The 13,658-nt window shown below is 46.6% G+C and overlaps 1 protein-coding gene across 1 annotated transcript in view; it reads left to right on the top strand.

The window, feature by feature from the left end:
• LOC135567321 (ras-related protein Rab-12-like) overlaps positions 1-11,794 on the top strand; it is a 12,422-nt gene extending 628 nt beyond the window's left edge. The window contains exons 2-5 of the mRNA XM_065014745.1: positions 5,222-5,360; positions 6,352-6,441; positions 8,442-8,546; positions 11,633-11,794. Of these exons, the coding sequence (XP_064870817.1) occupies positions 5,222-5,360; positions 6,352-6,441; positions 8,442-8,546; positions 11,633-11,740 (442 nt within the window). The 3' untranslated portion in view covers positions 11,741-11,794. The remainder of the gene's footprint in view (positions 1-5,221; positions 5,361-6,351; positions 6,442-8,441; positions 8,547-11,632) is intronic.
• The last annotated feature ends 1,864 nt before the right edge of the window (positions 11,795-13,658 follow it).

Here is a 13,658-nt window from a genome sequence, read left to right as displayed (position 1 = left end):
TGAATACAGTTGCATTTTTATTGATGGCACTTTGAATTTACAGATATACCGGGATGAGATATTTGTTTTTAAGAGTTATTTGTGATCAACAGATGGTGTCTATTCTCAGTCATGTCCATAGATTAGGGTCTAATTGATTTATTTCAATTGACTGATTTCCTCATATGAACGGTAACTCAGTAAAATATTTTTTTACTTCACCATTTTATTTAACTAGGCAAGTCATTTAAGAACAAATTTCTTATAATTTCAACAAATTCTTGTTTTCAATGACTGCCTAGGAACAGTGGGTTAAACTGCCTTGTTCAGGGGCGGAACAACAGATTTTTTACCTTGTCAGCTCAGGGATTCGATCTAGCAACCTTTTAGGTTACTGGCCCAGCGCTCTAACCACTACGCTACCTGCCGCCCCTCCCATCTAACCATTAGGCTACCCTGCCGCCCTCCACTCTAACCACTAGGCTACGCTCACGCCTCCCCTCTAACCACAAGGCTACGTTGCCGCCCCTCCCCCTCTAACCACTAGGCTACCTGCCACCCCTCCACTCTAACCAATAGGCTACGCTGCCGCCCTCCCCTCTAACCACTAGTCTACCTGCCACCCCTCCACTCTAACCACTGGCTACGCTGCCACCCCTCCCCTCTAACCACTAGGCTACGCTGCCGCCTCCCTCTAACCACTAGTCTACCTGCCGCCCGCCCTCTAACCACTAGGCTACCTGCCGCCCGCCCCTCCCCTCTAACCACTAGTCTACCTGCCGTCCCTCCACTCTAACCACTAGGCTGCCTGCCGCCCTCCCTCTAACCACTAGTCTACCTGCCGCCTCCACTCTAACCACTGGGCTACCTGCCGCCCCTCCCCTCTAACCACTAGGCTACGCTGCCGCCCCTCCCCTCTAACCACTAGGCTACGCTAGCCGTTATGATCTGGCCCCCTGACCACTAGGCTACGCTAGCCGTTATGATCTGGCCCCCTGACCACTAGGCTGCCTGCCGCCCCTCCACTCTAACCACTAGTCTACCTGCCGTCCCTCCACTCTAACCACTAGTCTACCTGTCGTCCCTCCACTCTAACCACTAGTCTACCTGCCGTCCCTCCACTCTAACCACTAGTCTACCTGCCGTCCCTCCACTCTAACCACTAGTCTACCTGCCGTCCCTCCACTCTAACCACTAGGCTGCCTGCCGCCCCTCCCCTCTTACCACTAGGCTACCTGCCGCCCCTCCTCTAACCACTAGGCTACGCTGCCGCCCCCTCCACTCTAACCACTGAGCTACGCTGCCGTTATGATCTGGCCCCCTGACCCTCCACTCTAACCACTGAGGCTACGCTAGCCGTTATGATCTGGCCCCCTGACCACTAGGCTACGCTAGCCGTTATGATCTGGCCCCCTGACCACTAGGCTACGCTAGCCGTTATGATCCGGCCCCCTGACCACTAGGCTACGCTAGCCGTTATGATCTGGCCCCCTGACCACTAGGCTACGCTAGCCGTTATGATCTGGCCCCTGACCACTAGGCTACGCTAGCTATTATGATCTGGCCCCCTGACCACTAGGCTACGCGAGCCGTTATGATCTGGCCCCTGACCACTGAGCTCGCTAGCCGTTATGATCTGGCCCCCTGACCACTAGGCTACGCTAGCCGTTATGATCCGGCCCCCTGACCCTCCACTCTAACCACTAGGCTACGCTAGCCGTTATGATCTGGCCCCCTGACCCCTCCACTCTAACCACTAGGCTACGCTAGCCGTTATGATCTGGCCCCCTGACCACTAGGCTACGCTAGCCGTTATGATCTGCCCCCTGACCCTCCACTCTAACCACTAGGCTACGCTAGCCGTTATGATCTGGCCCCCTGACCACTAGGCTACGTTAGCCGTTATGATCTGACCCCCTGACCACTAGGCTACGCTAGCCGTTATGATCTGGCCCCCTGACCACTAGGCTACGCTAGCCGTTATGATCCGGCCCCCTGACCGTCCACTCAAGAAGACATTGTCCCGTGGCTGAATGTAGTTTGATGACCCCTGACATACAACATTAAGTGACGCTTCAGTCGACAGTAATCGACCGTTCTGTGTTCAGTTACCTTCCGCTGCACAGAGTAGCTGACCTTTTCATGCTACGGCTACATGACACCACAGATACTGTAGCTACACATGCTGATGTTGCCATGTAGGATGAGTGTGTGACTGCTACCTGGGCTGAAATGTGTGCATAACCTTCACTGATAACACAATGTGTTCTGTTTTACCGACCTCGTCCCACTTACTACCCTCATCCACTCCCTACCTCCACCCATCCCCCCGTCGGTTCAGGACGACTGTCTGCCTACTGGCTGGTGTCATCATGTCTCGTGTCCCTACCTCCACCCATCCCCCATCAGTTCAGGACGACTGTCTGCCTACTGGCTGGTGTCATCATGTCTCGTGTCCCTACCTCCACCCATCCCCCCATCAGTTCAGGACAACTGTCTGCCTACTGGCTGGTGTCATCATGTCTCGTGTCCCTACCTCCACCCATCCCCCATCAGTTCAGGACGACTGTCTGCCTACTGGCTGGTGTCATCATGTCTCGTGTCCCTACCTCCACCCATCCCCCATCAGTTCAGGAAGACTGTCTGCCTACTGGCTGGTGTCATCATGTCTCGTGTCCCTACCTCCACCCATCCCCCCATCAGTTAAGGACAACTGTCTGCCTACTGGCTGGTGTCATCATGTCTCGTGTCCCTACCTCCACCCATCCCCCATCAGTTCAGGACGACTGTCTGCCTACTGGCTGGTGTCATCATGTCTCGTGTCCCTACCTCCACCCATCCCCCATCAGTTCAGGACGACTGTCTGCCTACTGGCTGGTGTCATCATGTCTCGTGTCCCTACCTCCACCCATCCCCCCCATCAGTTCAGGATGACTGTCTGCCTACTGGCTGGTGTCATCATGTCTCGTGTCCCTACCTCCACCCATCCCCCATCAGTTCAGGACGACTGTCTGCCTACTGGCTGGTGTCATCATGTCTCGTGTCCCTACCTCCACCCATCCCCCCCATCAGTTCAGGACGACTGTCTGCCTACTGGCTGGTGTCATCATGTCTCGTGTCCCTACCTCCACCCATCCCCCATCAGTTCAGGACGACTGTCTGCCTACTGGCTGGTGTCATCATGTCTCGTGTCCCTACCTCCACCCATCCCCCATCAGTTCAGGACGACTGTCTGCCTACTGGCTGGTGTCATCATGTCTCGTGTCCCTACCTCCACCCATCCCCCCATCAGTTCAGGACGACTGTCTGCCTACTGGCTGGTGTCATCATGTCTCTCACCACCTGGTCTTGGCTGAGGCTCCGTCACTGTGTCAGTCAACCCTAACCTCTCTCTTTTTGTCAGTCAGCCTTAACTTTTCTCTTTGGCTTGTCTGTCAGCCCTAACCTCTCTCTTGGCCTGTCTGTCAGCCCTAACCTCTCTCTTGGCTTGTCTGTCAGCCCTAACCTCTTTCTTGGCATGTCTGTCAGCCCTAACCTCTCTCTTGGCCTGTCTGTCAGCCCTAACCTCTCTCTTGGCTTGTCTGTCAGCCCTAACCTCTCTTGGCCTGTCTGTCAGCCCCCAACCTCTCTCTTAGCCTGTCTGTCAGCCCTAACCTCTCTCTTAGCCTGTCTGTCAGCCCTAACCTCTCTCTTGGCCTGTCTGTCAGCCCTAACCACTTCATGGGAGGCAACATCTAACCTCTCTCTTAGCCTGTCTGTCAGCCCTAACCTCTCTCTTGGCCTGTCTGTCAGCCCTAACCACTTCATGGGAGGCAACATCTAACCCTGCTCTGTCACTTCTACTTCTCTACTGCTGCTCATACGCGGACTGGCTGGCTGGCGGACTGGCTGGCTGGCAGACTGACTGGCTGGCTGGCGGACTGACTGGCTGGCGGACTGGCTGGCTGGCAGACTGGCTGGCTGGCAGACTGACTGGCTGGCAGACTGGCTGGCTGGCAGACTGGCGGACTGATTGGCTGGCGGACTGACTGACTGATTGGCTGGCGGACTGACTGGCTGGCTGGCTGGCTGACTGACTGACTGACTGACTGACTGACTGGCGGACTGACTGACTGGCTGGCGGATTGACTGACAGTCTGTTTACCTCTGCACCATAGTTGGCTAGATTTGTATATGGAAATTAATTCACATGAAGTTCAGCAATTTCTTTGTTTGTTATTAGCTTTAACTAGGGCCCAGTTTTCCCTGACCAACCCATGTTATTAGCTTTAACTAGGGCCCAGTTTTCCCTGACCAACCCATGTTATTAGCTTTAACTAGGGCCCAGTTTTCCCTGACCAACCCATGTTATTAGCTTTAACTAGGGCCCAGTTTCCCCTGACCAACCCATGTTATTAGCTTTAAATAGGGCCTTGTTTTCCCAGGTCATGTCAGGTGACTTGGTCTGGAAAACCTCATGGCCCTAACTCATAGCTCCGGTCTGATATGTGATGTGTGTCCTGTTTCTAACTCATAGATCCAGTCTGATGTGTGTCCTGTTTCTAACTCATAGATCCAGTCTGATGTGTGTCCTGTCTAACTCATAGATCCAGTCTGATGTGTGTCCTTTCTCTAACTCATGGATCCAGTCTGATATGTGATGTGTGTGCTGTCTCTAATTCATGGATCCAGTCTGATGTGTGTCCTGTCTCTAACTCATAGATCCAGTCTGATGTGTGTCCTGTCTCTAACTCATGGATCCAGTCTGATATGTGACGTGTCCTGTCTTTAACTCATAGATCCAGTCTGTGTGTCCTGTCTCTAACTCATAGATCCAGTCTGTGTGTCCTGTCTTTAACTCATAGATCCATTCTGTGTGTCCTGTCTTTAACTCATAGATCCAGTCTGATAAGTGATGTGTCCTGTCTCTAACTCATAGATCCAGTCTGATGTGTGTCCTGTCTCTAACTAATAGATCCAGTCTGATGTGTGTCCTGTCTCTAACTCATAGATCCAGTCTGATGTGTGTCCTGTCTCTAACTAATAGATCCAGTCTATGTGTCCTGTCTCTAACTCATGGATCCAGTCTGATATGTGATGTGTGTCCTGTCTCTAACTCATAGATCCAGTCTGATGTGTGTCCTGTCTATAACTCATAGATCCAGTCTGATATGTGTCCTGTCTCTAATAGATCCAGTCTGATGTGTGTCCTGTCTCTAACTCATGGATCCAGTCTGATATGTGACGTGTCCTGTACCTCCAGGGATACAGCTGGTCAGGAGAGGTTCAACAGTATAACCTCAGCCTACTACCGTGGGGCCAAAGGCATAGTACTGGTCTATGACATCACCAAGCAGGAAACGTTTGACGACCTTCCCAAGTGGATGAAGATGATCGACAAGGTAAAAGGGATATTATCAATACATTACCTTACATCATCGTGGATTATCATTGATAACAGAAATCATGATGTAGTACTAGGCACAAAGGACCAGCCCGGAACAGCACTGGGATGGGCCACATACCTCTCTTCTCCTCTCTGTTACTACAGTAATATACACTACCGTTCAAAAGTTTGGGGTCACTTAGAAAATGGCCTTGTTTTTGAAAATGAAAAAAAATAAAAAAAATGGTCCATTAAAATAACATCAAATTGATCAGAAATACAGTGTCGACATTGTTAATGTTGTAAATGACTATTGTAGCTGGAAACGGCTGATTTTTAATGGAATATCTACATAGGTGTACAGAGGTCCATTATCAGCAGCCATCACTCCTGTGTTCCAATGGCACATAATGTTAGCTAATCCAAGTTTATCATTTTAAAAGGCTAATTGATCATTAGAAAACCCTTTGGAAATTATGTTGGCACAGCTGAAAACTGTTGTCCTGATTTAAAGAAGCAATAAAACGGCCTTCTTTAGACTAGTTGAGTATCTGGAGCATCAGCATTTGTGTGTTCGATTACAGGCTCAAAATGTCCAGAAACAAATAACTTTCTTCTGAAACTTGTCAGTCTATTCTTGTTCTGAGAAATGAAGGCTATTCCATGTGAGAAATTGCCAAGAAACTGAAGATCTCGTACAACGCTGTGTACTACTCCTTCACAGAACAGCGCAAACTGGCTCTAACCAGAATAGAAAGAAGAGTGCGAGGCCCCGGTGCACAACAGAGCAAGAAGACGAGTACATTAGGAGTGTCTAGTTTGAGAAACAGACGCCTCACAAGTCCTCAACTGGCAGCTTCATTAAATAGTACCCTCAAAACACCTGTCTCAACGTCAACAGTGAAGAGCCAACCTCGGGATGCTCTTTCTATGCTGGTTAGAGCTTCTGTTAAGGGAGTAGTACACAGTACACGCATCTCATCTCTCTCCTATCTGTCATTGGCCAGTATGCTTCAGAAGAGGCAGAGCTGCTGCTGGTGGGGAACAAGCTGGACTGTGAGACGGACCGCATCGTCACTAAACAGACTGCGGAGAGGGTGAGTCTAATACTGATCTACAATCAGTTGACAGGAAAAACCTTCACTGAGAGGAAATTTCCCCAAGTCAGTGGGTTTTCTTCACTTCTAATCTTCACTGATGTATTTAACAGATTATTGTGTAGAGCATCACAGTACTAATGCACACCACAGTACTAATGCACATCACAGTACTAATGCACACCACAGTACTAATGCACATCACAGTACTAATGTACATCACAGTACTAATGCACATCACAGTACTAATGCACATCACAGTACTAATGTACATCACAGTACTAATGTACACCACAGTACTAATGTACACCACAGTACTAATGTACACCACAGTACTAATGTACACCACAGTACTAATGTACACCACAGTACTAATGTACATCACACCACAGTACTAATGTACATCACATCACAGTACTAATGTACATCACATCACAGTACTAATGTACATCACATCACAGTACTAATGTACATCACAGTACTAATGTACACCACAGTACTAATGTACGTCACAGTACTAATGTACGTCACAGTACTACTGTACATCACAGTACTAATATACATCACAGTACTGTACATCACAGTACTGTACATCACATCACAGTACTGTACATCACATCACAGTACTGTACATCACATCACAGTACTGTACATCACATCACAGTACTAATATACATCACAGTACTAATGTACATCACAGTACTAATGTACATCACATCACAGTACTAATGTACATCACATCACAGTACTAATGTACATCACATCACAGTACTAATGTACATCACATCACAGTACTAATGTACATCACAGTACTAATGTACACCACAGTACTAATGTACACCACAGTACTAACGTACACCACAGTACTAACGTACACCACAGTACTAACGTACACCACAGTACTAATGTACACCACAGTACTAATGTACACCACAGTACTAATGTACATCACATCACAGTACTAATGTACATCACATCACAGTACTAATGTACATCACATCACAGTACTAATGTACATCACATCACAGTACTAATGTACACCACAGTACTAATGTACATCATACAGTACTAATGTACATCACACAGTACTAATGTACATCACACAGTACTAATGTACACCACAGTACTAATGTACACCACAGTACTAATGTACACCACAGTAGTAATGTACACCACAGTAGTAATGTACACCACAGTAGTAATGTACACCACAGTACTAATGTACACCACAGTACTAATGTACACCACAGTACTAATGTACATCACAGTACTAATGTACATCACATCACAGTACTAATGTACATCACATCACAGTACTAATGTACATCACAGTACTAATGTACATCACAGTACTAATGTACATCACAGTACTAATGTACATCACACAGTACTAATGTACACCACACAGTACTAATGTACATCACATCACAGTACTAATGTACATCACATCACAGTACTAATGTACATCACATCACAGTACTAAAGTACACCACAGTACTAAAGTACACCACAGTACTAAAGTACACCACAGTACTAATGTACACCACAGTACTAATGTACACCACAGTACTAATGTACATCACAGTACTAATGTACATCACAGTACTAATGTACATCACACAGTACTAATGTACATCACATGTACTAATGTACATCACACAGTACTAATGTACATCACACAGTACTAATGTACATCACACAGTACTAATGTACACCACATCACAGTACTAATGTACACCACATCACAGTACTAATGTACACCACATCACAGTACTAATGTACATCACAGTACTAATGTACATCACATCACAGTACTAATATACATCACATCACAGTACTAATGTACATCACAGTACTAATGTACACCACATCACAGTACTGTACAAGATCTCAAACCCCGGGAAAATAATATCAATTGACTCATAATTCTATGATTTTATAATTGATTGATTTTAATTGATAGATTTTGACTTTGGTATCATCATGTCTCGGGTTCCCAGTTTACCTCCAGGATATCTGGGATGCGTTTCTGCGAGGCTAGTGCCAAGGATAACTTTAACGTGGAGGAGTGCTTTCTGAAACTAGTGGACGACATTCTAGCAAAGGTGAGTAGGAATCCTCCCTGTTCTATTTAACTATACGGCGCCTATTTTGTTGACCTGCGACCTACACTGTGTGGACAAGGGATGCTGGCCCATGTTGACTCAATGCTTCCTCACAGTTGTGTCAAGTTGGCTGGATGTCCTTTGTGTGGTGGATCATTCTTGATACAAACAGGAAACTGCTGAGTGTGAAAACCCCAGCAGTGTTGCAGTTCTTGACACAAACCGGTGCGCCTGCCACCTACTACCATACCCAGTTCAAAGGCACTTTTAATATTTTGTCTTGCCCGTTCACCCTCTGAATGACACACAGACACAATCCATGTCTCACCGCTTGACCCGTCTCCTCCCCTTCATCTACATGTCTCCTCCCCTTCATCTACATGTCCCCTCCCTTCATCTACATGTCCCCTCCTTCATCTACATGTCCCCTCCCTTCATCTACATGTCCCCTCCCTTCATCTACATGTCCCCTCCACTTCATCTACATGTCCCCTCCCCTTCATCTACATGTCCCCTCCCCTTCATCTACATGTCCCCTCCCCATCATCTACATGTCCCCTCCCCATCATCTACATGTCCCCTCCCCATCATCTACATGTCCCCTCCCCATCATCATCTACATGTCCCTCCCCTTCATCATCTACATGTCCCCTCCCCTTCATCATCTACATGTCCCCTCCCCTTCATCATCTACATGTCCCCTCCCCTTCATCATCTACATGTCCCCTCCCCTTCATCATCTACATGTCCCCCCCTTCATCATCTACATGTCCCTCCCCTTCATCATCTACATGTCCCCTCCCCTTCATCATCTACATGTCCCTCCCCTTCATCATCTACATGTCCCCTCCCCTTCATCATCTACATGTCCCTCCCTTCATCATCTACATGTCTCCTCCCCTTCATCATCTACATGTCTCCTCCCCTTCATCATCTACATGTCTCCTCCCCTTCATCATCTACATGTCTCCTCCCTTCATCATCTACATGTCTCCTCCCTTCATCATCTACATGTCTCCTCCCCTTCATCATCTACATGTCTCCTCCCCTTCATCATCTACATGTCTCCTCCCCTTCATCATCTACATGTCTCCTCCCCTTCAGCTACATGTCGTCTCCCCTTCAGCTACATGTCTCCTCCCCTTCAGCTACATGTCTCCTCCCCTTCAGCTACATGTCTCCTCCCTTCAGCTACATGTCCCCTCCCTTCATCATCTACATGTCTCCTCCCCTTCATCTACACTGATTGAAGAGGATTTAACAAGTGACATCAATAAGGGATCATAGCTTTCACCTGGATTCACCTGGACAGTCTGTGTCATGGGAAAAGCAGGTGTTCCTAATGATTTGTCCACTCAGTGTATTTAAATTTTTTAAAATTAAAAAACCTGGTTGTCTGCTTTCCACCAGACACTGGGAGATTAATTCACCTTTCAGCAACACAATATCCTAAAACACAAGGATTAAATTGTATTTTTCCTCATCAATCTACACAAATACCCCATAATGATAAAAGCAAAGACAGGTTTTTAAAAATGTTTTGCTAATTTATTATACTGAAATAACTCATTTACATAATGTTCCTTGACACAATCTTGTCTCGGGGCTCTACAGACAATTCCTTCGACCTCATGGCTTTGCTCTGACACCCACTATCAACTGTGGGACCTTATATAGACAGGTGTGTGCCTTTCCAAATCATGTCCAATCAATTGAATTTACCACAGTTAGACTCCAATCAAGTTGTAGAAACATCTCAAGGATGATCAATGGAATCAGGATGCATCTGAGCTCAATTTCTAGTCTCATAGCAACGGGTCTGAATACCTATGTCAATAAATGAGCAGAAATTTTCTAAAAAAACGGTTTTCGCTTTGTCATTATGGGGTATTGTGATGTCATTATGGAGTATTGTGATGTCATTATGGAGTATTGTGATGTCATTATGGGGTATTGTGATGTCATTATGGAGTATTGTGATGTCATTATGGAGTATTGTGATGTCATTATGGGGTATTGTGATGTCATTATGGGGTATTGTGATGTCATTATGGGGTATTGTGATGTCATTATGGGGGATGTCATTATGGGGTGATGTCATTATGGGGTATTGTGATGTCATTATGGGGTATTGTGATGTCATTATGGGGTATTGTGATGTCATTATGGGGTATTGTGATGTCATTATGGGGTATTGTGATGTCATTATGGGGTATTGTGATGTCATTATGGGGTATTGTGATGTCATTATGGAGTATTGTGATGTCATTATGGGGTATTGTGATGTCATTATGGGGTATTGTGATGTCATTATGGAGTATTGTGATGTCATTATGGGGTATTGTGATGTCATTATGGGGTATTGTGTGTAGATTGCTGAGAATTTTTTATTCATTTAATCCATTTTTAAAATAAGGCTGTAACGTGGAAAAAGTCAACTGGTCTGAATACTTTTCGAATGCTCTGTTAACACTGGAGTTGCTTAACCAAGACGACGTTGAATGTTCCCGAGTGGCCTAGTTACCGTTTTGACTTAAATCAGCTTGAAAATCTATGGCAAGACTTGAAAATGGCTGTCTAGCAATGATCAACAACCAACTTGACCGAGCTTGAAGAATTCTTTTAAAGAATAAAAAGCAAATATCTTACAATTCAGGTCGACTTTACCCAACAACACTCCCAGCTGTAATCGCTGCCAAAGGTGATTCTAACATGTATTGACTCAAAGGGGTTGATTGGCTGACAGCTGTAGTATATCAGACCGTATACCACGGGTATGACAAAACATATATTTTTACTGCTCTAATTACATTGGTTACCAGTTTATAATAGCAATGAGGCACCTTTGTGGTTTGTGGTATATATGGTCAATATACTACGCCTAAGGGCTGTATCCAGGGACTCTGCGCTAAGGCCGTGCTTAAGAACAGCCCTTAGCCGTGGTATATTGGCAATTACCCCCCCCCGGGCCTTATTGCTTGATTATACCCTTGTAATACTGGTAAGTCATTTGGTATATTCCACACCACCTGAAGCACTAATCATGACTTGCCTATTAACTTCCTATTCTGTCTTCTGGTCACCAGATGCCTCTAGAGATTCCCAACAGGAAGCTCTCCAACAGCATCCTGTCTCTGCAGCCTGAACCAGAAGTGCCTCCCGAGCTCAACCCGCCACGCATGCACTGTTGCTGAGATGACTCCCCTCTCAACTCTCCACCACATCCCCTCGACCACACCCCCTCGACCACACCCTCGACTACACCCCCTCGACTACACCCTCGACTACACCCCCTCGACTACACCCCCTCCACTACACCCCCTCCACTACACCCTCCACTACACCCCCTCCACTACACCCTCCATACATCTCTCCTCTCAACCATTCTGGCCACCAGAGGGCAGCACAACCAAGCAGAAGTCCGATATCAGGAGGAGGAGAAAGTAAAGGCTGCATTCCAAATGGAAATAGCTTCCATATATATATAGTGCACTACTTTGTACCAGCGGCCTTTATAAGGAATAGAGTGCCACTTGGGATGCATCCGAAGAGTCAGTTGTTGCTGCAAGGAGCTTTGTACCCTCTGCTCTGACCCCATATCTGACCCCTTATCTTGACCCCTTATCTGACCCCGCTCTGACACCCTTCTCTGATCGATGCTGTCACACTCCCTTCTCTGACCCCTTCTCTGACCGATTCGGGCCCTCATTTCTACTTCTATCCCGTAGCTGTATGATATGACACGTCACACTAACACCCCCCACGTCCCTTTGTCTACGCACACCTGTCCACGCACACCTGTCCACGCGCACCTGTCCACGCGCACCTGTCCACGCACACCTGTCCACACGCACCTGTCCACACGCACCTGTCCACACGCACCTGTCCACACGCACCTGTCCACACGCACCTGTCCACACGCACCTGTCCACACGCACCTGTCCACACGCACCTGTCCACACGCACCTGTACACACGCACCTGCCCAGACTACCTCATCCACGGGCCTGCTTGGCTAGCTGTGCCTCGCAGCCAAGTGCCTTCTAGGTAGAGATTCCTCTGGTTACATATACACGCACACACAGACACAGACACACACACACACACACATGGGGACAACTTGAGAAAGAAGAGGAACACACACACACCTGACTTCACTGAGGGAGTGGAGCTCCTGACCCTGCACTAAGTATATCTTACCTCTAAAGTCAGTATTCTCTACTGTACAGGAAGGAACATGGATTCTCCTCATCTAAAGTCATTATTCTCTACTGTACGGGAAGGAACATGGATTCTTGTCATATTGCACACTGCAACATTAGATAGAAGATCTTCTCGTATATAGTTTCACATAGACCGTTTTAAACCTGATTTATCACGTAGTAACTTGAATTAGATACAGTATTGGGTCTAGAGTCCGATGGAAACATGTTGAGAAAAGCTGTCTTTCAGGGCTGAAGTCATCTAGATATACTTAGAAAAGCGACCCGGTCTTGGATTGACTCATTTTAAATCGATAGGATCCTTGTGAAGAATTTCGACGTGTGTATTTACACTACCAATAATGACACAGCCTTAACAGTAGTTGTTTTTTTCGTGTGTCGCGTTCATTTCTGTCCGTCTTTGCCTTACAGTATTATAAGAGTGTCCTAGAATGGTTTCCTGGTCTGTTTGTTCATTGTAATGTTTTGCACTATAATCCATGACAGCTAGTTAAACTCCTATGCTAAAATGTGTGTGTGGGGGAGTAAGTGTAAAAATAAAGTATTAAATTAGTTAGCAGCACTAATAATGATGAATAAAACAAACCTTGTTTCAATGTTGAACCCTATCAGTACTATTCATTAGTGCACACCGTAGCAAAACGTTTTTGCAACAGAGAAAAGGTTTTCTGATTGGACAATTCAGGTAGTCCCCTGTTTCAGTCTGTTTTCTTCTGTTTTGGTGCCTAGTGACAATGTTTTTGACTGGACCGAAGTGCAGTGGCTGATGGGTAGTGTAGTTTTTGAGGCATCTACGTACAGTCCTATGAAGACAGAAGGAGGAGGCTACGTACAGTCCTATGAAGACAGGAGGAGGCCACGTACAGTCACTATGAAGACGGGAGGAGGCT

Source organism: Oncorhynchus nerka, unplaced genomic scaffold, assembly GCF_034236695.1.
Source record: "Oncorhynchus nerka isolate Pitt River unplaced genomic scaffold, Oner_Uvic_2.0 unplaced_scaffold_2146, whole genome shotgun sequence".
NCBI classification, from domain to species: Eukaryota; Metazoa; Chordata; class Actinopteri; order Salmoniformes; family Salmonidae; genus Oncorhynchus; species Oncorhynchus nerka.
This window is presented reverse-complemented; position numbering and strand designations above follow the sequence as displayed.